A 24,268-nucleotide genomic window follows, 5' to 3' on the forward strand; every position below is an offset into this window, starting at 1 on the left:
CTCTTTATTATTGTTTTGAGGACATTACCTTCTGGGGTGAAACTAATCTTATGCTCACTGCATCATTACCTTTTGCAATTAAATTAGCTATTCTTTGCCATTTATAATCATTAGCTGAACCCAAGAGAAGCCCAGCCACTCCACAAGGTCTGGGTAGATTCTGCTGAAAAGATGACACTTAATATTTCTGTATACAGACTTTAGGTCAGATGTCACCAAATCACTAGAACTCTTCCTTGGCTAAATGCAGTATGTTTGGAATGACAGATGAGTGCAACAGAATGAAATGGAGATGTTAAAATATAGATATTTTTCTCTTTGCCTTAGGTTTTCACAAAGGGGAGGAGTAGAGGTGTGAGTAGAGGAGTAGAGATTCCTTTTAGATTCCTTGTCCCTTCTGGATTCTTTAGTAGCATTTAACGTATAGGTGATCTTAATTCAGAACAACAGAAAATATCTAGCAGTGGCATTCCAGGCAAGAAGGAAGATCTTGAGGGGAAGATTTCACAGTCTATCTGGATAAAAAAAAAGTATCCAAATACAGGAGGATGTTAGAAATAAGCATGAGATGTTTTCTTGGCAAGATAGCTGCTCTTCAAGACAGGAAATACATTGTGGACTTTAGTGGAGAACTTTGTAGTGTGTCCCATAATTGCTGCAACTAGAATAAACATAGATTAATTAAAGGAGGGCAAAAAAATATCTGAAGAAAAATGAAAGGGAAATTACTGGATCAGAAAGAGGATAGAAGACCAGCTCTTAAAGAGTTGATGTTGGGATCAATTTTGTTTAATGGTCTCCCTAACGATAGCATAGAAGTAGGAGTGAAATGATGAAAATTGCTGATGACAGAAGCTTGGAACGCATCATCAGTATATAGGAGTAACAATATATTTCAGAGGATGAACTAGCTGCTCTTGATGTTTAGTTTAATTTTTGTAGTATAAAGCAGAAAACTTCTATTTAAGGAATAAAAATATTTTCTTGCTGTGAGGTAGAAACTCAGCACTTAAAAATATGTAGATTCTGTTACTTACCTATTCTGAGAATGACTCTGAGCTGCCAGTATGATGAGGCTATTTGAAAAGGCAAATGATTGTAAGATGGTTCAGGAGAAAAGGACGGTTATGAAATGACTATGTGGTGTGGTTGCCTGCAATGGGAGGAATTGAACTCAGTGAATTTAAAGTCCTCATCAATATTTCTGTTTCTGTCAATAACAAGCCAGAACAACACTCATCCCTTAGTCTCAAAATAGTCTTTCAATGGCTTTGTTACTGTGGTTTATTACAAGGACTTCTCCTTGAGGCTGTCTTGAGATCTCCACACAACCTCCAGCATGCACAGAATTGTGGCCCATTTGCAGTTGATGAGTGTATGGTTAAAAAACAAAAAAAATAACGTTGTGTGTGATTTATCTCAATGAGTTTAGTAATCACTACCATGAGTTAACTTCTTTCAGTTTATACTTTTTAGAAATTCTAAATATTTATGGACTTAATTGTTTTAAGATGTCTTCGCTACCCCATCTTCACTGAGGAGACAGTAAAGATCAAATGAGCATGTGCAGCATAAGGCTCTGAATATTTCATAAATGGAATAATGGCTTTTTTAGTGGTCTTGTCTAGAATGCACTTGAACATTCATCAGATTTTCAGTCTTACAACCTTTCGGGTAAGACCCGAGAGTTCCTTAGTGTTCACTTTTTTGTGATTTGTTCTGTTTAAAACACAGCTGTAGGGGTAAGAAAACTGAAGTTATTAAGTAAACATTTATTTTTTTTAAAAAAGCATTTAGAAGTCAAAAGGCATGTTTTCTCATTTATCAAGTAAAAGATTTCTGGTTTTTAATCTTTCAAATAATTTCTAAGTGTTTAAAAAAAAAAAAAACACCCCTTAATATATTTCATGTACTTCAAATTGTAACGGCCATTTTTGTCAAGAAGGGAAAACAAAGTCATTTCCTTAAAGAAAATGCAAGATATCAATGTATTGATAAATATTTAGTAGATTGCTGCAGTTGATAAGCCTTTACATAGAAATTTGCATCTTTTGCTCTCCCCATATAATGACTGATAATCCCGTTTTTTCAAATGAGAAAATTCTGAAACTAAGATACTAATCTGTGTGCTACTATTACACACTCTACCAAGCAGATTGATTTTAATTAGCAGAAAAGAAAACTTCATATTTTTAACATTTTTATGCTAGCCTTTATTTTCTTACAAGAACATTGCTTGAGTGTCACTGGTAACCATTTACACATAGTAAGAAGTGTAGCATTTACTTTAATGTGGTACTTTTTTGTTATCCAGAAAGATGTTTTATGAATTTCTAATCAAATTAGAGCATTAGAATATTCTTTATTTTCTAAATATTTTGTTCTTGGAGATGTTTTCTAATGGTTTTTGTCAGTCTGTTTGAGGGGAAACAACTGACCTTCCAAACACATGACATAATTATTGATTTTTAGTCATTCTACCTAACAAAAAAAAAAAAAACCAAACCAAATTGTGCATATAAAAACTTATTTATTAGAGGGAGATAGTGTAGTGAGGGAACAGAACTACATGTTTCCAGTTACCATTTCATCGAGAAGTTTATAGAACTTTAGAACTGGTCCTCTTGCATTGTTTTTCATAATATGTTGGGAGAGTTGAAAATTTCAGTCCCCTCAGCCACCCTCAGAAAAAAAGTTGATAAATTCTGTCATTTGTCTGCTTCGTGTTGCTCAGTTCTAAGAATGGTTATGCTGATCCATACCCGAGTTCATCCAGCCCCGGTATTCTGCTTGAAACAGTGGCCGTAGCAGACTCTAAGGAAAAGTTCAATGGAACAAATGTATTGGATATTTTGCCCTTAACACTCAGACAGTCTTCTATTCTTTTCAATCCAAGGATTTTTCTGAGCCTGGTTGGGGTTGTCTACTTAGTGTAACCCTCAATAAGATCTTTCTTCCAAGTACTTTCCTATTCTGTTCTTGGACATAAGTAAGCTTTATACATTCAAGTGTCTTTTGTCAAGGAGTCCATTGGGTGGAGAACCACTTTCTTCTGTTTACTGTTGAATCTGACTTCAGGTTTCATTCAATGGTCCAGTCCATAGCTCTTTTTTGGAAGAGGGCATGAACAATTCGTTCACTGTCTTCATGCTGCCTGTGATTTTTCTAGATAATTTCTGTACCCTCTAGAGGTTAATATATGTTGGTTTTTTGTTTTTTTTTAAGGATACTGCCTATCCTTTCCTCTTTCCAAATCAGTCCTTATGAGATCAAAATTTGAAGCAGAAAGAGACATCTCAGTCCTTACTGAGGTTTTGATAAAAATAAGTTGGAGTAATTGATGTTTTCATTTGAATACACAGAAATCAGTCCTTCAAAGCTAGGATAGACTTTTTCATATTCAGATACTTTGCTTTTGTAAAACCCCTTCCTTCACAGAGGATAACATATACAGTTCTCTTCCGATCATATTGTATTGCTTAATTTTTTTCAGAACCTTTTATTTTGATTTCAAATCATTGCTCTCATGCAATTATAGTATAATATCATACTGCCCTTTTATTATTGTTCTTGTGTCACCAGCTTTAGGCACTGACCCACTTAAGCACTTATGAACAGTGTTAAATCCATCCACATTCTGATAACCATTTTACACTGTTCAAGATTTCATTTTGTCCAGACTTTTTTCTAAAGTCAATGTGTGGTCCTTGCACAATGCAAGAACAATAGCTAATTATGTTGTCTAAAAGTAGACATTGGATCTTACTCACTTCCTTTTTTTTCTTTTTTTCTTCCTTACTGTAACTCACATTTTGTGTTTATAAAATATTGCCATGAATTGTTTTCCTTCAGTATCCAGTGGGGCCCTCAGAGCTGTATGTCTTCATCTTCTGGGCAGCACAAATCCAAATCCTCATGTGAGATTAATGTCTTAAAATATGCCTTTGTCATGTTTTCCTTCTGTAGTCAGCTTTTCTGCCTTTAAAGAAGTGGAGGGAGGAGTTCAAGATAAAAAGAAAGCTTGCCTACTTGTCCGAATATTTAGGTATGAATTAAAACTAAAGCTAAGGTTTTTTTTTGAACCTGCATTTGTGATTCTGAACTACCAGCTTTGTTTCCTTTAAGCTCGTTTCTTGGATTTCCAGGAACAGGACTTGCAGACTTCCTTCTCTTACATAAGGATTCCTTCTTATGAATGAACATTTCCCTCCCTTACCTCTTAGGTGTCCTTTAAATCCATGCAGTTCCTTTCAGGCTCATAGAAGACATGCAAAAGAACATTGAACAAAAACTTAGTCAGTAACTTCTGGGATTTCATTTTATTAACAGAAGTCTACCATGAGTTGATTGGGAACTTGGCTGTGTACGTAGATGGACATCCATACGAGGAAAGATGTAATTTAATTCCTGCAAGTACTTAAGAATTGCTTGGGAAGGCAAGGATGACTTGGCTAATCTAACATGTATGTGATATTTTCATATGTGTTGTTAAGAAATAGCGCAGGATGTGTGTGCTCGCCTCACCCCTAAACTTCTGGCTGAAAAGAAAAAGATTTTGATCTTTTTATAATAGTTTATATGATAAAAGTTGAAATAAAGACTTAAAAAAAAAAATTAAAAATGGCTAGAATGCTGGAGAAAGTATTTATCTACTGCTGACAAAGACCACCTGCCCCGAGTCTTATTTTGGGTATGTGATGCTGTCTGTCTCAAGAACAGATTTTGGAAATACCTGATAAGAGATACTCTTTTTGTTGGTACTCTTACTGTCAGTGTTAACATTTGCTTCTCTCTTCTCCCCCCAGTCTGAGCGTTGTTTGGCCAAGACTGCTTACTAAATAAACTTAGTTTAATTTTTGAAATAACCCACTCAAGCTCTGCATATTCTCTTGTGCCTGGAATCTAGTATATATCAAAAAATAAACAGTGCAGTTTATTATACTGTGTCCAGTGTCCTATGCAGTATTTTTCTTTATATTAATAACCTGCAAGTTGTAGAAAGGCTTTCAGACAGTATTTGTACTTGAGGAAGAATGGTTCTAGAGAAGTAGGTTTGGCCTACAGTGTTGTATCACTCAACACATAAGCAATATATAACCTTGCATGCTGGGAATTTTACATTCTTTAAAAAAAAAAAATTGAAAAATTTTTGGGAGACAACACATCTTAGGTAGCATAGACTTCAGTGATGGTAGAGTTGTAATTTCTAGATTGGTAATCTGAAGGCGAAATAAATAGGATGTTCTTGATGGAACTGTAATAGTAAAAAGTTAGTAAAATACAGAAATGGACATTAGTATCATATACAAATAAATTTAAGCAGTCTTGTATTGACAGCATATTTTTCTGTTGATATCTGTTAAAGTTTATGTAAGCAGTATGTATGTTTTAGTCTTTTTCATCCATCAAAGTGTAATATTTCCGCTGAGAAATCTTCTATTTAATAGAATATTTTATGATGTGTTAGGATTTAGGTAAAGGAGAAAAGTGATCTGACGAGATCCAGCACAGTAATCTACTTTTGTGAAATCCATCTTTATGAAACATTTTGAAATGTGAACATAGTGCACAAGATGACCAAATAAGTCTGCTATCTGTTTAGCCGCTTGAAATTTGTATAAATCTTATATCTGATTAAAATGCAAGTATTTTGGTTTTCCTCCCCCCTCCTTTAGATATTAAACAATCAGTTTCAGTAAGTGATTAGAAGTATAAGTAATTTGTAGTGTTTGCAGCTTCATTTTTCCCCATGCTTACATGGAATTGGAGGATAATTTGCTGTACAACTTCAAAGAGAAAGTCGATTACTTTTTGTCTTCTTTTCATTAACTATGGAGATGCAGAGCTGTCTGCTCAATGACATGCAAGCCTGATTTTCGAACTGAAACCTTTAATTCTCACAGGTTGTAGATCTAGTACCTGCTATTATTTTAATAGGCATGTATGTGATGATATGGGCACTGGGGCCTTGACTTTATTTTTAAAAGCTACTATACGTTTGTCGAAGGGTCTTTGACACTATAATTCTGTTCCTGCAGATAGAATTTGGCATTTTGACATGAAAAAACAGTCTTGTAGGACTGTTCATGAAACGAAATGGCTGTGTTTATTTGTCTGAGGCAGCTACAAATTTGTGCAATATGCCCTTATTGTCTATCTACTGTTTCAACAAATGATCTGAAACTGTTTATTTTAGTTTATAAAGTAGAACAGTACATCTGATATTTCTGAATACATTACACTGCATAAGCCTTTGTAAAAATTACTTTGTGAGATACAAAATCAGCTCTAGCTTTTAATTTTTTCTGTTTTTTATCCTAGGATTTTGGTAGCCTGTTATACTTGGAACAATGGGCTATTGTGCGGTTTTTGTCTTCAGTGGAACTAATTTCATTTTAGCTTTACATTTAGAAACATTGCCAGCTTTGTTTCATTATTTTAGCTCGCTAGTTCTGCAGCCTTGGAAGGGAAAGGACAATTAAAATTTACTTCTGGAAGATGGAGTCCACACCACAATTGTACACAGATTGCAACAGCCAATGATACCACTGTTCGAGGATGGGATACACGAAGCATGAGGTAATGAGAAATTGCAGTCTTGTTCTCTAAAAAAGACAATCTCCTTTGGAGATGGATTTTTCATTGCTCCTAACATAATTTAAAAAAAATTTTTTTTAAAGATTAGAAATGTGGCAAAGCTATCACTTATAAAAGGAATGGTTGGGCTTACGTAGTTGATATATTTACAATTTGGTAAAGGGGTTTCTCTGTTTTTCCCCTCAGCTTCAATTCTAACTTGTATATTGAGTTTTACTGAACTATGTACTAGTCTCAAGATGATTTGTTCAATACATAGGCATTACTTGAATGAAGCTGTTCTGTAATTCAACCTGAAAATGATTTAACATCAGTCCTGACTATACTATGAACTGTCTTCATAGCATACTATTTAAAGGTAACTTTAATCTCTGAAGGTAATTCACAGGGTAAGTTCACACTTCACTTTTCCAATTTTAACAAATAGTATACTATATTAAAGACTGTAGCATGCTAGTTATATGAAACTACTGAATCTATCAAAATCAAAACCAAATCAATTAAGGCTTTGAATATACTTAATAAGGTGTTTTCCCCCTGCTCCGTTGTGATTTTGATAAGCAAAGGAGTGATGTTGTGCACATCTGTTGCCATGACTACTAAAGCCTGTGCAAGCTTTTTTAAGATATGCTTTATCCCCTTAGCACATAGTAATTTATCACTTAACCGAGAAGACTGATGTCTTGTAATAACTTTTGTTGCCTTAAAGGGGGATGACTTTAAATTTAGTTCTATGGTTCCTGCCATCTCAGGGGTGTAGCAATAAATCCCCATGTTTGCCAACCTTGTGTGTTTTTGCCAAAAAGGTTTATTTAATTTAATAAACAAAAGCTAAAAATACCAATATAATAATTAAGTCACTTCCTGTACGCTTGTCATCAGGTTTGAAAGTCCTGTTCTTTGCCCTGTAAAAGGATATATAAAAATCTAACTTCATATATGTGTATACTTTCATTTATGAAGACTCCTTTAAATGAAGCATACAAGAGAGGAAAGAAAGGTCAAAGGAGAAAGGTGGTTGGTTTTTTTTAAGTTGCTTTTTTGTGATGTTTTTGTAATTACCCTATTCTTAACATATAGCATGCAGACCTTAAGATTAAAGCTTGTGTTTCTAAGTAGAAAATGTTAAATACTGTGAAGTCTGCTTCATGCTCTGTCTCATTAAAAAAAGCATCTCTACTTTGCATTAAGTGAATACTCTGGGTAGCTTTTATGAAGGATAGATAGTCCAGATATTAACAAGATCGGGTAGCTTGGTTAACAAAAGCAAACCCACAATTCTAATTACTTTAAGTGAAGCTCAGATTAGATAGTCCTTGAACCAACTTACTAGTGCTAGGCTATGCTAAAGAGCTGTTTGCAGTGCACTTGAAAAATATGTGCAAGAATAAGTCTCATCTACGATTACACTGTAATATATCTAGAATGATGTGAATATTTGATAATGGCTGGTTAGGCTAGAGATAGGAATTTAAAGTCAGGGCAGTATAAACTGTGGCAGTATAAGAAGTAAAAAATGAGAGGAGAAAAAAAAATCAAGGACAGAAAACTGTTATAGCAGCAAAGAATAAGAGAGGAGAGATACTAAAGAAGTAGCTAAAATACCTTCTTCTGCGGAGTGTGATTATGGTAGCTGTAAGATAGAGGGAGTGAATGATTTTGGACATAGCAAACAAAGAAGATGCGGGGGGAAGAGGTTGGCGGGAAGACTCCTAGACTAGGCTAGGAAGCACTCTTAATCAGAGAAGAGCTTGTGAAGCAGAGGAGACAGACACTAGGCTGAATGGATTTAGAGAATTGAATCAGGAAAATTCAGACTCCAAGAATAAATTCTAAAAAATGTGGAAGAAAAAGAATATGAGAAGGTGGAGCCAGTAGCTGGAGAAAATGTTCATGTAGCCTTAATGTTATGATGTAAGTGGGAAATTCAATGTAGGTATTATTGCTGTAGGTAGGATGATAGGATGAAAGAAAAGAATATTCATATTTGGGAAGGAAAGGAATCAAGTGGTGGGAATAATAGTTAAGTTGGACTAAAGGCTTTCATGGTAAGCACTACTCAGTGGACAGTGGTATTTCTTTTTAAGCCCTTACATGTTCATGAGCAATGCAAGAAGTGCAAGAAAGAAGTGAAAGGTGCAATAAAGGAGGAAAGAAGTGTTTTATTGCTGCAAGCATGCTTGAGATTTAAAAATTTTCCCATGAAGATGTTTCAAGAAATTAAGAGGAAATGTTGAATTCAGATCCCAGAATACCTGGTAGAAAGGCATACTTGAGTGATATCCTTAATCTCTCGAACTCTGAGCAGAGTGTTGAAGTTTGGTATCTAGGTGATATCCTCTATCCCAAGTGACTGCCATAGCTGTCAGGATAGACCTTAGTATAGGTCTGGTATATTTTGAATCTCTCCTTATGGAGCTATTTTGCTTTGTATTCGTAGTTAGGTATTAACAGCAAGACACTTCTCTATCAGGTCTTCAGAGGAGAACAAATATACAACGCAGGAAATACAAAGTTTTGGTCAGTCTTTTCTGAAGAGAAACAGTTTTCATTTAAAAAAAAAGAAAAAAGCTCACAAAGTGTTGACAAGTTCTAGTGAAGATTGTAGGAGACTGTTAAATCTAAGCAGAACTTTGGTAGATGGTGGCTTTGAGAATGGACATGGGAACAAGTACAGCCTTTTCATAAAACTGGTAATGCAATAGTGGAAACAAACGAAAAAACAGCCCTCAGTTTAAGAGGTGAGGTACGGAGACAAACTGATGGAATGTGATGTTTTGAATAAGGATGCTAGGTTGTTAGCAATACTACAAATGTTTTCTGAAGTCGTCCACGTGCATAAGTATGAGCATGGCTGAGTAGTTTAAGAGCCACAGGTAAATTAATGATAAATGCCGGAGCTCAAGAAGGTAGGTTTAAAATAGAGCAATAATAAAAAGCGGTTGTTCATAACTCTTGCCTCCCTTGCATCTCAGGTTTTCATATAGGGAGAACTAGATGTCATAAATACAGAATTGGTATAACTACTCAGGGGTAGAGAAGCTCTTATCTGAAAATATTGTGGTTTAGTAGCAGACATGTCATAACAGTTGTTAGAGAGCTGTGCTAGAATCATCTGGAACTAGTTTCCTTTTAGCTCCAGATGATCCTAATGCACCGAAGCTTTGCTCTTTCCTTGTTTGCAAGCTGAGAAATCTATACAAATCACTGTTGTTAACAGCTGGGATTTCCCTAAACTATGCACTAGCAATGGGAACTCTAGGTCTGTGGGTGCTAAGGGGATTATGCAAGTTTCCAGGGAAACAGATTTCTGTCAGTGCAGTGCAGTTAGCTTTTTATAGACCATTTAATTTTTTTAATGTGTTTTACAGACAGATATATTGCATAGAAAATGCACATGGACAGCTGGTACGAGACCTAGACTTTAATCCCAATAAACAGTACTACCTGGCTAGCTGTGGAGATGACTGCAAGGTGAAATTCTGGGACACAAGAAATATCACTGAACCGGTGAAGACACTAGAAGAGCATTCCCACTGGTAGAACAAATTATCTGCATGCTGTTTTGTGGGTGGATGGCTTATGTAATTTATTCAGCTAATTATTTTACTGTTTAGGAACAACGCAAACTAACTATGTTCGTGCTATTGTGAATAATCATTTTTCTGCATGGAGGAAAGGTTTCAACATGTGAATGTTCCTTGTGTGATTGTAAATTAAGAGGTTAGACAATGTTAGTCTAATTGGCAAGAAACTGTTGTTAACATTGATGAAAGATAGGGTACACCTTTGAGAAGCACAGTGCAGAACTTGGCTTGTAGGGGCCAGCTGGGACACAGGTGTGCCTTCCCAAATTGAGCCTGATCTGCTGCACCTGATGTGCAGAAGAGCCCTTGAGCTGTGTTGGTTACAGCAGCTGCCATCTATCCTTCTGTTGTCGAACAGTGGAAATGCTCAATAATTCAGCCCCATTTTTTTGATGCTCTTCACAGCCCATAAGCCAAAATATGCAAGTGAGTAATTTTATTCTCTGAGATAATATTTAGAGCCCGTATCTACCACTCTGGCCTGTGGCTGGAGCAAGGAGAGAACCTTGTCTGACTTTGGTGGTTAAGAAAAGATGAGCGGTTCATATTTTGTAAAGGTTCCTATTTTATAAAATTTGCATTGGAGTAATTCTTGCAAAATAAATCTCGACCCTGAAGCTACTTTGAGGGGAATGAAGATGTGAATTAACAGAAGCAGCATTTATAGTTTTTTTTTTTCCCAGAAAATTAAAAGAAAAAAAATAAAACAAGAACCATAAGACAGCTGGTATTAACTTGTTATGTAAAATGTAAAAATTGAAGAGAAATATAATCCTACTTTTGTTTTAGGGTCTATTTTAAACTTTACTGTAAGAATGTTGTGAGATTTTTGTTTAACATGTTATTTCTAATCTGTGTTTTGCTTTGGGGAAATTTTTATATTTAGAACTTAAATATTTATCTGACTTACTAAACAATGAATTGGCATGTACCCTCAAGGAATGATACCACTGAATGGTGTGTTTTGTTCTTTGGATTTTTTTTTCAAGACTTATTTGTTGAATTTTAAAGACACCTCACAGAAAACAGATGACATGGAAGCTTAAAAGCCAAATGAAGATGGCAAAAAACAGTCTTTGGAATGAGGCATGTCACTTCTATGTGCACTTACAACATTTAAGTCAAAGATCAATTTTTAGTGCTGTTTTTGAAAAAAAAATCATTTAACATTGATGTGCTACCTGCCAAGAATAACCTCTTCTTCTTTCTGATTTCATTTTTTAGGGTCTGGAATGTCAGATACAATCATTCTCATGATCAGCTGATCCTTACAGGCAGCAGTGATAGCAGAGTTATCCTGTCTAATATGGTATCCATTTCTTCTGAACCATTTGGGCATATGGTAGATGATGATGAACTAAGTGACCAAGAGGACCAGCATCAAGAAGAGAAGTATGAAGTTTCCTGAGTTTTATGCAGATGCTTATAGTTTGTCTTTTCACTGTAATGGTTAACATGCTATTTTTTTGCTGACTAGGATTTTTGTATACAGGCCTTTCAGGTAAGTAGTTCTAATTCCTACTTCATTCTTCTTTACTCAGAGTCTTGGGTGGAATCCACTCTTAAAATCTGATTGTCACGGTCACTGTATGTTCACTGGTAGGAAGGGGATGGTGATGTTGAGGACCAGTGCTGAAGTCCACTGGATCAGTGAAAAGATTCACTTTAAGGGAGCTCTGGATCAAGTCAAGCACGTACAATGATCTGGGTTAAGTGAGAGTTGAAAATCTGCTTTTTGTATTTTCTATGTATGTGTTCTAAACTTTAGGAGACGTTACCAGTCTAATGGTGAGCTTCTGCACAGGCAGAAGAAAGGAAGTATAAATACATTAATTTTTGTAAATTTTGCTCTTAATATTGCTGATTGCTCTAGAAACCAATAACTCATTAGACCTACTTCAAGCAAAACATAAATTTGTTTTTGACTCTCTTAGTAGAGAATAATGCATGTTATTGCAAGCATTTGTAAACACCATTCCACTTGGGTGTGTGAGGAATCATGTATTTTGCATGTGAATTTTGGAGGGATGGGGTTTTTAGTAAAGAGTTAACTGAAATGCCAAAATAATCATTTTTCATCCTCCATTTTTGTCTGCTCTCAACTTTTTCATTGTGCAAGATGCGATGCTTGTTTTCCTCTCTGTACTTTTTTAGGAATATATACATATGTATACAGGGAATTCTGTAGATCTCGTGTGGGCTGAGGCTTTCTAATTTTGCAACAAGCTTACATGGTGATCTTCAGCAAACTCTTCCTTTACAAAATGAAGATAATGATACTGAAACTCATGTGTAAAATATTTTGAGACCAACAGGCTTTCGTCTATATTTTTCTGTTCTTTGCAGCTGTGAATATCCATGTTCTACATGTCTGCACTGAGCAGTTTTTTTGTTATGTTTGTTAATTTATTTTAATACGCAAAGCTGTCTGCAATGAAATAGGCAGATTAGCTCCTGAACTATCTTTTTAAATGAAGAATAGTCAGATGGGATGAGGAACGAGGAAATTACAGAAAAGATCCCCCAGTTACTCATCTGTGTTTGCTAGATGTTTCAGTTAAAATTCTGAATAAAGTTTAGGTTATTTCTCTAGTTGCAGTTTTAAGGTTGCTCTTGCACCTTTATTTTATTAATAAGATGTAGTTTTGCTCCAGATAGTTTTGACATTTTGGCTTCACATAAAGGACTTGGAAGCCATTTTTTTTTATATTAAATAAGGAAGCTATCCCATATATAGAATTGGTTAATTTTAAATGTACAAAATGTTTCTAGAAGCAATAGCTGATGAAAGTGCCTGGAAAATCAAGGGATCAAATTAAGTACCTAAAAAGTTGCTCACATCAACAGTACATACTTACTTTCTAAAACGTAAGTAAACTACACCATTTTAAATATTTGGTTCCTTACCTTTGGCTGAGGATTGCAGTTTATTCTATTCTGGATGGAAGATAAATAGCATTAATGGAAGTGAGAAAGAGACTACAGTTTCCTATGTGTATATGGTGGGAATGTATTAATATAAATAACATTGCAAGTAAATAGTGTTCTGACAGATGTTGTATAGTAGGTTATCTGGAGTTCTGAATTTCTGTTGATTTAGACAGTATAGGTTGCTTCATTAAAACACACGTGATTGTTTCTAGAAGAGAAATTTTTGAAACCAAGAATATGCAAAGCATATACACAACAAATATAACACATCTTTTCCTTTGGCTATGGGATGGATGGAAACCACATCATGAATGACTTGGATAGTAATGATGTATAGCCTTTGCCTATTCCCAGAGGCTACAAGAGTATCAATCCTGCCTTTGCTTTATAAATATATGCTTTTCAGCTGCTTTCTGTTTGCTATAAAACCTGGGAAAGCACATTAGTTTTTGTAACATTTGCTTGCTATTGTGAGAGTCTTGTTTTGGTTTTGGTTGGGTTGGGTTTTTTTTGCCCCCCTCCTTGTTATGAGTTGAGCTGGAGGGATGTTTGCCAGATGAATGTCTGTTTAGCTCTAAGCGCACCAGTGAACCAGGGCATAACAGCTGTTGGGAATACTTCTTGTAGTCAACCTCTAGTGCCAAGTATTTAGGCTTTAGTACCCGTTTCCCTCCTGGAGACCTCTTTGAAGAGTCTGTTGCACCATTCCATGGGTACTGTCTCTTCTGTAAAACATGGGGTTTTATTGTATGGTTTGGTCGGGTGTGAGGTGTGTGTGTCTTCTTTGCTTGGGTATGTTCTAGACTTTCAAGAAAGTGTTATGTTCTCATGGGGTTCATTTTTATCCTATTTTGGAGGACATCTGGTTTGCTATTAAATAGCACACAAATCTTGAAAAAGAAAATGTCTTTTTCGGGTGTATCTTGAAATACACCAGGAAGAGCAGGTGTCTGTACAACTAGTATCTCCAGTCAGTCACCTTCAGACTGAGTGACCAAATCTCTCTCAAAAGAAGGTTGAAATATCAAGTGGAAATAAGAAAAAAGGCTCTTTCCACATGGGCTACCTATTTTTCACGTTCTGAATAAAATAACTTGGAAAAATACTCCTTGGATTAAATATAAAAATGAAGAGTATGTATCAGTTGTATCTTCAATTTTTTTTTTTTCTATTTAGCAAAAAATCCCCAGATTTTAAAAATGTTGACTTGTAATGCTATTCTGTACAGCTAAGACTTCTGAGATCTTTGACTCATGTTAATTTTTAATACATTTTTGACTAAACTTTCTGATTTTTATTGTATTTCTTGGCTGGAGACAAAACCAAGTAATCTGTCAGTTTAACCCTTCATTGTTCAACCATGTAGAACTATGCATGAGTCTACCCACTTGTTTATTCTTGCCAGATTTTCTGTAGTAAATGTCTAGTTTTTAAGGCTCACAACTGAAAAATAATTATTTGGAGATAACTTTTTTCGTAAGAAAAGAATACAGGTTCATTGAGTAAAGAATAGACAACAAACCAAAAGTTGCTGTATTCTGTTCTTACTAAGGAATTATTTTTTGAGGTTTCTCCTTTGGGTGTTTGTCCATGTATGTGTTGACATCTTGGGAGTATATATGCTCCCATCTTGGAGAACAGAACACGTCTGCATAAGCAATATAACTAGGACTATTGCATGAGGCTCTGTCTCTTGTCGCAGTCGAGTGACCTTCAGTTCCTCTTAAGTACTGATTCAGATCAGAGCAACTAGTTTGCTGGCTCTTCCCTACTTTTTAACTGCTATTGTTGTTTCTCTTATTAATTATAAAAATGTAAGAACAGCCTCCCTGTATCATATCAAAGATCTTCCTAGCCTGTATCATGTCTCTGATAGTGGCCAAGAGGAAAGATTATCAAAAACAGGAAAAGGAGAGGATACTTCCCCTGGGTATGCTTCTAGCCCTGGACTATTTGCAGCTCGGGGACTTTTACTGCCTTCTGAATCATCTTTGGAGACTTATGATTCTTCCCTTTAGGATTTTCTTTTGCCATCAGCCATATTCTTGAGTTTATCTCTTCTCACTAACTTTTTGTTAGTTCCAAAAACATGCTAGCTGTGCTTGTGCTGCCTTTGTGAAATGTGTCTAGGAGAAATATGCCAACTGCGTTTGTTTTCTTGCACTGAATAAGGAAAGGCTTCAGCGCTTTCTGTTCGGGAAGCCCAGAGCCTCATTGAAAGTAGGTAGTCTAAAAAGAGAATCAAGCTGTCCACAGAGAGGAGGTATAGGCATGTGGCCAGAGGAGAGCTATAGTGTATTCTGGTCAAGTCCCTAGTCTGGATAATTTAATGCACAGATCAAATATGGCAAAAAATTAGTCGAGAAATGGAGAATGAAATGCTCTACTCCTAGCTTAATTTCTAGCACCTTGATCCAGAGATAGAAAAAAGTGTACAAAACAAATGAAAACAGAACAGATGAGCTGAGTATTTGGGGTGCATTTAGCTTTCATCCCCAAAACAAAGCTGGTGTGCCTGGATAAGAACATAGGGAGTGCTTTGAATGCCTCAGTTTGAACAAAACGTTTAAAATACAGTGTCATTTCACATCTATGGATGCAACCGATTAAGGCAGGCTTCTCCTTGGCTTCTTTCTTTAATGGTTTTGCACTTTGGTGTTGCAAGGACTTCCTCCCTGCAACACTGAAGCTGCCTTAATTCCAAAGCTCCTGAAGGTGTCCATCAGTTCTCTTTTAGACATCTGCAGAGCACTGAGAACTGTCTTCTTCCAAAGGGAGGTGGTGACTGTCTTATATTCTTTCTTCATTCTTTGGTCATCCAGTATTCTTATGTTAGTGGGTGAGTCTATATTTGGTTGTATTAAACCAGTCTGACAGTCATTTTAATTCTACATTGCTATTTCTAGCAATAAACAAAAACTACCAGGTTCTTGCAGCTTAGTGTGACCATTTTTACTCATCAATCAGGATTGCTTTTCTTTAGTTATTGCAACATATTTATTTGCCTTATTGGTTTGAATTTTAAACTCTGTAGGCCTCTGTTTGGTATACTGATGATACACGGCATGAGAAGACCATCTGCTACTTTAGGAGTACCAACAGCAAGGTACATGCTGCATTTTCAGCAGTGTTTTCATTCTTCATAACTTCTGTAGCCAGAACTTTGTGACAAGGCTCAATTCATAATGGAGGGTTTGCTTTTTAAGAGAAAAAGCTTTTTCTGTATCCGTATCAATGAAAAGGTTTATATGGTCAATAGTATATACATCAGTCCTGAAAAGGAAGCCATCCTTAAACTTTAATTTTGCAGAATGAGCTACTAGCTGTCTTTCGGGCTTACAGGCTTAAGACGTCTGCTGTGTTTTCACTGGCAGAACTGATTACTAAGGTCAGTATGCTGCCTTCTCCCTTAAGCTACATTTCTTGATGGTATGGTGTAAGCTTATCCTTATCTTTGTTATCTATTGAAGATTGTACCAGAAGTTCACATTAGGAAATACATTTTTTTAGTGTTTTTCCTGAAGTCTTACGTTTCCATCTTTTTCACCATAGATGTTAGCTTTTGATACAAACAGAACAAGATCTAACACAAGCACTTCTCACCATTTTGCGTTTAAACTGAGAGACGTGAAAGATTGGTCTTTCCAGTACAGAGAATCTCATTGAGATAGTGAAGTTTTTATATGAGGTTTTAAGTGTAGGAACATCTTCAGCAATTGGAATGGACCAGAGAGAAAATGGTAGCTGGCCTCTCTGTAGAAAGAGATTTCCTTCAAAATTCCATCTAAAGGAGGTTGTGATTTCTACTTTTTGTGATAGAAATATGGTTTGGAGCCTTTTGAATGGTAAGTCATGTGGTTTCACGATAATACATATGAACTGTGTGATCTAACATAACACTTTTGTATACACATCCATGACTTGAGGAGAGTGAATTGTCAGCACTGATATTTTGAAAAGTATTTGCCAAACGTCCATGATAAGGCAGGCTTTCAGGGTATTTTCACACAGGTGACAATAGTGTTAATTTTGATGATATTTTGCTTGTGGTATTTATGTCTTGGAGAAATCTGGAAATCATAGGATTATGCTATGGAATCAACCAAGAGATTCAATTAATTAAAACAGCTTTCTGTTTTGGGGAATGACAGTATTCAGGACTTGACTTGGTTGGGTGTATAAGAAGCTGGGCCAAATTTAGAGCAGCAGCACTTTCCAATTCCTAGACTATTTTGCTTTAAAAACATGTGTTTTTTCCATACTATTTCTTCCTTTAACCTCCATCAGCAGATATACCCTCCTTAATTTATTTTGTGTATTAGGAGAGCTATGAAACCTGTTATATTAAAATATGCATTTCCTGGTTTTAAAGGTGCCATTTTCCTGTAGAAGCAGTTCAGAAGGCTGTTTTTTTGAGTAAAAAAAAAAATATAATGCTTACAATAGTATGAATGGCCAATTACTATATAAAAAAATTGTGTTCCAATATAAACATCCTTGAATTCTGTCTTCCTTAACAGAGTAGAAAAAGGAAGTAGTGTGTTGTCTAAGCTTACCAGAAGCAAAACTTCACAGTTGCTAAGTTTTCTCCTACAGTGAAAGGGAAAGGGCATCCACGGGCCTTGTTCTAGAATCCAATGGCATGCTTTTCAGGATTCATTTTGGATGCTGCAGTACATGTTGCTGCTCTGTTGAATCACATCTATTCATAGTAATTTTCAGATTAAAGAGGGTTTAATTTTGACTGTGATACGGAATCAATGATTTTTGGTGACTCTGAAAAACATATTTTATTGAACATTGTGGTGATAAAACAGAATCGCAAGCACTGCAAACTTAAGTGGTTGTTAGCATGAGAAGTAATTGGAAATAACAGCTGTCTACATGAAAACAATTATCCAAGGCTTAACAGGCTTCTCTCTCAAGTCTGTAACACAATTAACCTCAAAGTTATCTAGTAAAATGAAAGCTCATCTCCTTTAATGGGAGAAGCTGGTAGGGGTCGTGCTATGTGAATAACACTACAAAGAGAAAGCAATCTAGTTTCAGCTCTGTGTGGCACAGGTCTTAAATTTATGCAGGATGTAGGTAGAGATTACACGTTTCTTACTATGAGATCTTGATGACATAAGAGTTTGATGCCTTGTCAGTTGATGCAATGCAAGAACATATATAAGGAGAGAAAAAGGTATTTTAGTCTGGCCAGAAGAAGTCTTTAAAATGGTACAGGAAAATGAGAAACTAGAGGAACTTTTTAAGGGGCAGGGAGATTTAGGATAAGGAAGAAAATAGCTTACTAAGCTTGCCAGGCATAACAAGTGATTACCAAATATGCTTATCAAATATAGTCTAGTCAGACTGCTCTATCAAGGGATCAATAGGCCAAACACCTACACCTGTGGTACACTAAACTAGATATAGCATAGCAACTGCATTTTTAGACCCATAACCTGCAGCTTTTATGTAAAAACAGAAATCTCTGTGTTTTGGCAACAACCTGAATTACACGTATTAAAGTAGCATAGAGGAGAGTTTGTTTCATATCCACCTCTGTACAGGTACTCTTCCTGTTTCTGAACTTCTCTAACTAGGAAGAAATTTAAGGTCCTGAACTCTCCTGTCTGTTCCAAACCCTGTCAAAGATCTGCTGACTTTATCCCGGTATCCAGTCCACTTTGAATGCCTTCCTCTTCTGTGCCTGGTGTCATGCATCTAACCTAAGAAGGCAAATAACCTGGGCATTGTCATCAGGGCAATGGAGTTGGTAACTATGAAATGGAAAGTTTCCGAGATAAGAATAATGCACATGAAAGTATAGCAGTATTCATTTAATCATTGCTACATTATGAATAAAGTATGAGGAAAAAATGCACACGTCGGTGCTATGATATGTTAGGCTCTGAAATTACATACTGTATGTTAAGGAGAAATAAAATTGTAGCAACTGATAAAAACAGGAGGATAATTAAAATGTGTAAATAGATGTCCTGGTTTCGGCTGGGATAGGGTTAAATTTCTTCCTAGTGCTGTGTTTTGGATTTAGTACAAGGAGAATGTTGATAACACACTGATGTTTTCAGTTGTTGCTAAGTGCCCTCCTAGTCCAAGGACAGCTCCCGTGCCTACTGACTGAGCTAGGTACACAAGATGGGAGGGAACATAATCAGGACAGCCAGCCCAGCTGGCCAATGGGGTATTCCATACCATGTGACGTCATGCTCAGTATATGAAGGGTAGGCGTGATCCAGGAAGTACCGATCGCTACTTGGTTATCGGTCAGCGCGGGTGGTGAGCAATTGCATTGTGCATCACTCATTTTGTATATTCTATCATTATTTATTATCATTATTCTCCCTTTTCTGTTCTATTAAACTGTCTTTATCTCAACCCACGAGTTTTTCTCACTCTTACCCTTCCGATTCTCTCCCCGTCCCATTGGGGGGGCGGGGGGAGTGAGTGAGCGGCTGCGTGGTATTTGGCTGCCTGCCAGGTTAAACCACGACAATAGACAAAACCATCTTTAGATAAATACAAGTTGATTTGTATGTGTTCCGCTATTATGTGCTGTGACCAAAATAATCTTCTTTCATAGACTCTGTTTATATTTTTTTTTTTTAAAGGTATTTGTTACCTTGCTTAAATAAGTGTCAGTGTCATAGCTGTTAAGTCTATCACTTCTTGCATTAACCAAATTATATTTAATATCTGGGGCGTTAGGAGAGTCTGAGCTGATTATTTAATAAATAAAAATGTGTAAAAGCTGTGTAAAAATTCATTAAGGGTAAATAGATTGTTGTGGGACTCAGAAACTGAACAATTGTAAGTATCCTAGATTCATATAGATTCAAAAATAGTATCCTCAGCCTATTCTTGGATTACCAAAAAAAGCATGCACGTAGCTGAAACACAGACAAATCTGAGGCGTTTTTCTGGAAGTCTCTTAGCATAAGGTAAGGTGATCTGTCTTCAAGAGATTCCTGTTGTGAGAGGAAAAAACCCACCACAAACAACCTTGCTCTTTCTGTTTTTTTTTAATTATTTTGAACAATCTTTCTTATACATGAAATAAATTGTCCTCTTTATTCTACTAGCAGAATCCTTCTGGGCTCATTACCCACTACATAATTTAAAGGCTAATCTGTTTTCATTCATAGTGTTTGTAAAGGATGCTCATGGACAGTTTCTTCTGGATCTTTTGTATTGTTCCTGAGACACGTGTCATTCTGAGATTATTTTTTTTCTCCATCCTGATTATCTTGTATAGTATTTAGATCTTTTACACCAAATGATCATTTCCATAAGGATTTTCTCAGATTCTTGGTAACTGTCTCAAGGCTATGCCATTCTTATGCACAAATAGTCTATATATAACGTTATCATAGATCTACGCTATTTTAAATTAAAAAAAAACACTGAAAACTGAACTCATGTGGCCTGAAGAACCACATGGAATAGCATGCTGTCTTTTTCTGGGAAGGCACAAAATTACTTTCATAGCCAAGAAGAAATTCAGTGTTTAGACAATAATAAAAGACAGTTAATTGTAGTTGTAAGTGGAAATGCCAAACAGAAGTTCATCTACAGGCTTCTTTCCTGAACACTCATTCCCCTATGACTTCTGTAAATTAAATTATATGAACTGTGTTATTTAAATGAAACACTGAAACAACTCTGAGCATACAGAAAATAGTATAATCTAGAAGCTTATTTGTCCTTGTTTATCCAACCCTTGGTTAACTGAGACTCCTGGTTAACTGAAAGTCGGTCGAGTCCCCTGACAGCCATGTGCACTGTGCATTACTCCCCTGCTTACCCGGAGAGACATTTGAAACCTTCAGAATAATGGAGTTGTGGGTAAGTGGGTGAGCACCGTGTGAAGCACATTGCCGTCTGGGGACATGACCAACTTTCACTTAACCAGGCATGTCAGTTAGCAGGAAGTTAGAAAAACACATTGCAGGAGATGAAGTGCCTCTGTGTGTGTGTGTGTGTTTATTAGCTCTCTGCTGTTAGATGGTTTGTGTCAAAGTACATATTCAGGAGAACTGCAAAACAAGCCTGCTCTTTGCAATTAACCAGGGGCTGTGTGTTATTTGTGCTATGACCTTTTTTTGTTAGTTGACCTTAAACGTAGCATAAGTAAATTATAGAAGTCCTTGAAACTAAATATCTGAAGCTATTCTGCAGTATCAGACTGCTTTTGGTTTATTCATTAAATTAAATTGAATTTTAATTGCGATGTTAGATTCACAGCTGGCTAGGCTGGCTAGGTGGAGCAGCGATACCCTGCAAGCGATTCAAATGTGATACCATATAGGCTTTGTGATCGTAGAGACGCCTGCTTTCAGAGAGCAGCAGTAAAGGGCAAAGACGGCCAATAACAACACTTCCTTTCTGTAGTAGCAGCATCTGTTTAAATGATTGAGTGGCATTCACAAGGCTCTTTGGCTTTGCTTTCTGTTAGGAGGATTGCAGCTGTAATACAAGGCTGTTTCTGGGAGGCAGGGGGATGCTTCTGAAAGGCTGACTGATTCCTGTCAGACAGAGGTGATCCTCTGTGGGTGAAGAAGCTCTAAGGTCATCCTCTGAAAACTCACCTACCCTCTAGCTACAGAATAATGTGCTGTGGTTTTAGTGTGAGAGGCTCTGTGAGTGGAGGGAAGAAGGGCTGTTCTCAGCTAGCAGAGCACAATCGATGACTCTTGGGTGGTTTGGAATTCAGAGAATTGCCTGAATCTGTTCTTAAATATTTGCAATGCAAAAGAGAACCTGTCTGTGTCTCGCGATGTAGGTGACCAGGAGCTTGGGTGTTGCAGTGAGAAGTGAGGTATACAATAATAGATGAGAATCCAGTGTTGTTATGACTCTAGGAATGGGAGATAAAAATTACAGTGTTCAGAGTGGTGCCTCCATCTCCCTTCCATTACTCTGGAGAGAATGGGTCCAGGATGGCAGCACAGGAGAGACTGCGATGTTAAGGACCGCAACTTCTTACCTACCTAGTCGTCTCTAATAAGATTATATATTATTTTAAGAATTCAGTTAATAACAGAGGGGGAAAGGAAGGGATGGAGCATGGTGAGAGAAAAGGTGTTGATAAAAATGTGTGTTTAAGTGCATTTAGATCATACCCTGTAGTTTAACTTGCTTTAGAGAGAGAGATGCTTAGTGTAGGTTCTGAGAGACTTGGAAAGGCACTGAAGTTGAGAATAACAGGTACGTTGTCCCTGCAAACGGGGTCTTTAAGATTGACTTGACTCTGCTGTGCTATCTAAAACATAGGTACATGCAGATACCCGGTATAAAATATTTCCTTAGAGCCTACTACTGCATTCTTGTACTTTAAATGGGAGGTTGCATATCTAGATGCCCATGACACTTAATATTGCCTTTTAAATCAAGTGTGTTCACAGTTCCTTACTATTTTCTTTTTTTTTTTTTCCTCTTTTCTTTGATTTTAGGATTAAAGAACCCCTTCAGGACAGTGTAATAGCTACCTATGAAGAACATGAAGATAGTGTATATGCAGTTGAATGGTCCTCAGCAGACCCGTGGCTATTTGCCTCTTTAAGTTATGATGGGAGACTTGTTATTAACAGGGTTCCCAGAGCTCTTAAATATCACATACTGTTATAATTTGTTTGGATGATGGTGGAGTTGTTATCTTGATGTACACAATTGGTAGGTATTGTTTAGATGTTTTTCAAGATCTATTTTTGTTGAGTATAAATGTTAAAATTTTGTTTAAAAAGTCTGTACTAATATAGACACTTCTTATTTGTTTTTTGTATTTGCCTTGGAAAACTATGATGCATTTCTGAAGGCTGTGCTAGTTAGATTGATTTTTTTTTTTTTTTTTTTTTTTTGAGGGGTTAATCACTTTGTGTAATAAAGTTTCTGGAGATATTGGGTACTTCCCATACTATTGCTTTATTACTTCAGCTTTATGCAAATGTAAGGGATTACAGAGGTGTTATTGTGCTGATGTAAAACTGGGACAATGTAGGGTGCATGTAGCAGAAGCAATCTACTTGTTTACAAGAATAATCTCTTATCTTTCTGATATAAGCAGCCTTCTGCTCTTAGCTAGGGCCACATTCTGCTAACTAGTCTGGTTATTCTTCAGTGTTTATAGATACAGTTGGGAATGGTCTTAAAAGGCTTTCTTAATTCAGTCTAATTTTTAAACAGTTTTTCTTCCATTTTGCATATCCTAAGAAGAAATGTTAATGGTGAAGGTGAAACCTTCAAAATATATTTTTCATTTAAGCCTTATGGTAGTATCAACAAATTACCATCCTTTAATTTGCAAACTAAATGCAATTTTGAGCTATGTGTTATTATTGGAAACAATATTAGTCTTTACTCTTATATTCTCATGTAATGTATTATCCCATGTTTATAGAACTTAGTTCTACTGTCGTATATTTTGAGGGACTCTGGAGCTATACCATTCTTAACCTGAAAAATCTCTTTAATATTTGTAAGCAGTCTCTCTTTCTTATCTTTTTGGCTCTGTGCCATTCTGCAGTACACTGACATGATGTAGCAGGCTTTCAACTAAGCACAAAACATCCTTTGCTATATCCTACTCTTTGCAATACCTGACCTAGGCATTGGTGACTCTCCTGTTACAAATGCTGAGAACAGGCAGATGCCGCCCTGCAGGAGAATGCAAAGAAAACTTGAGATGTAGATGGAAGACATGGTGAAACATGCCTGTATGTACTGACACCCCCCTTCCCTTTGCATAGCTTGTTGTTATGAAAATTCTGCTGCTGTTCTTTGTGCACTCAGACTAACCGCACCAGTAATTACTCCTTGTTGCCTTTTCATCACTATTATTTCCCATTAACTTCAGAACTTGGGTATGTGCGATGGTGTTGGTTGTGGTAGTATTGTGAAAGACCACTCTGAAGAAATGGCAAGAACATGGGATGGAAAGATCAATACCAGCCTCTTCCCGTGATTCCTCCCGTTGCTATGGCAACTGTTGGTGTTAGTGTTGAGGGACAGCCTGCTGCTCACCTCTACTTGTCCTTACCCACTCTTGGATCGAAACATGTCCAAATGTGATTTGTTAGTGTATACACAGCTGCTTCTGTGAGAACATGCTTTGAGAGTGTGACTGACTGAAACATCCAGAAAAGATG

The 24,268-nt window shown here is 36.4% G+C and overlaps 1 protein-coding gene across 10 annotated transcripts in view; it reads left to right on the plus strand.

Moving 5' to 3' along the window:
• Positions 1 to 23,917, plus strand: part of EIPR1 (EARP complex and GARP complex interacting protein 1) — a 96,898-nt gene extending 72,981 nt beyond the window's left edge. For 7 of the 10 annotated variants that reach the window (XM_075145130.1, XM_075145132.1, XM_075145127.1 and 4 more), the window contains 4 exons: positions 6,443 to 6,579; positions 9,969 to 10,136; positions 11,409 to 11,576; positions 22,577 to 23,917. In XM_075145130.1, the coding sequence (XP_075001231.1) occupies positions 6,443 to 6,579; positions 9,969 to 10,136; positions 11,409 to 11,576; positions 22,577 to 22,751 (648 nt within the window). In that variant the 3' untranslated portion in view covers positions 22,752 to 23,917. Of the gene's footprint in view, positions 1 to 6,442; positions 6,580 to 9,968; positions 10,137 to 11,408; positions 11,686 to 22,576 lie in introns of all 10 variants that reach the window. The other 3 variants (XM_075145128.1, XM_075145129.1, XR_012672893.1) reach the window with 3 other exon arrangements.
• Positions 23,918 to 24,268: the final 351 nt, after the last annotated feature.

The sequence above is a fragment of the Calonectris borealis genome, chromosome 3, assembly GCF_964195595.1.
Source record: "Calonectris borealis chromosome 3, bCalBor7.hap1.2, whole genome shotgun sequence".
In the NCBI taxonomy this organism is placed as follows: domain Eukaryota; kingdom Metazoa; phylum Chordata; class Aves; order Procellariiformes; family Procellariidae; genus Calonectris; species Calonectris borealis.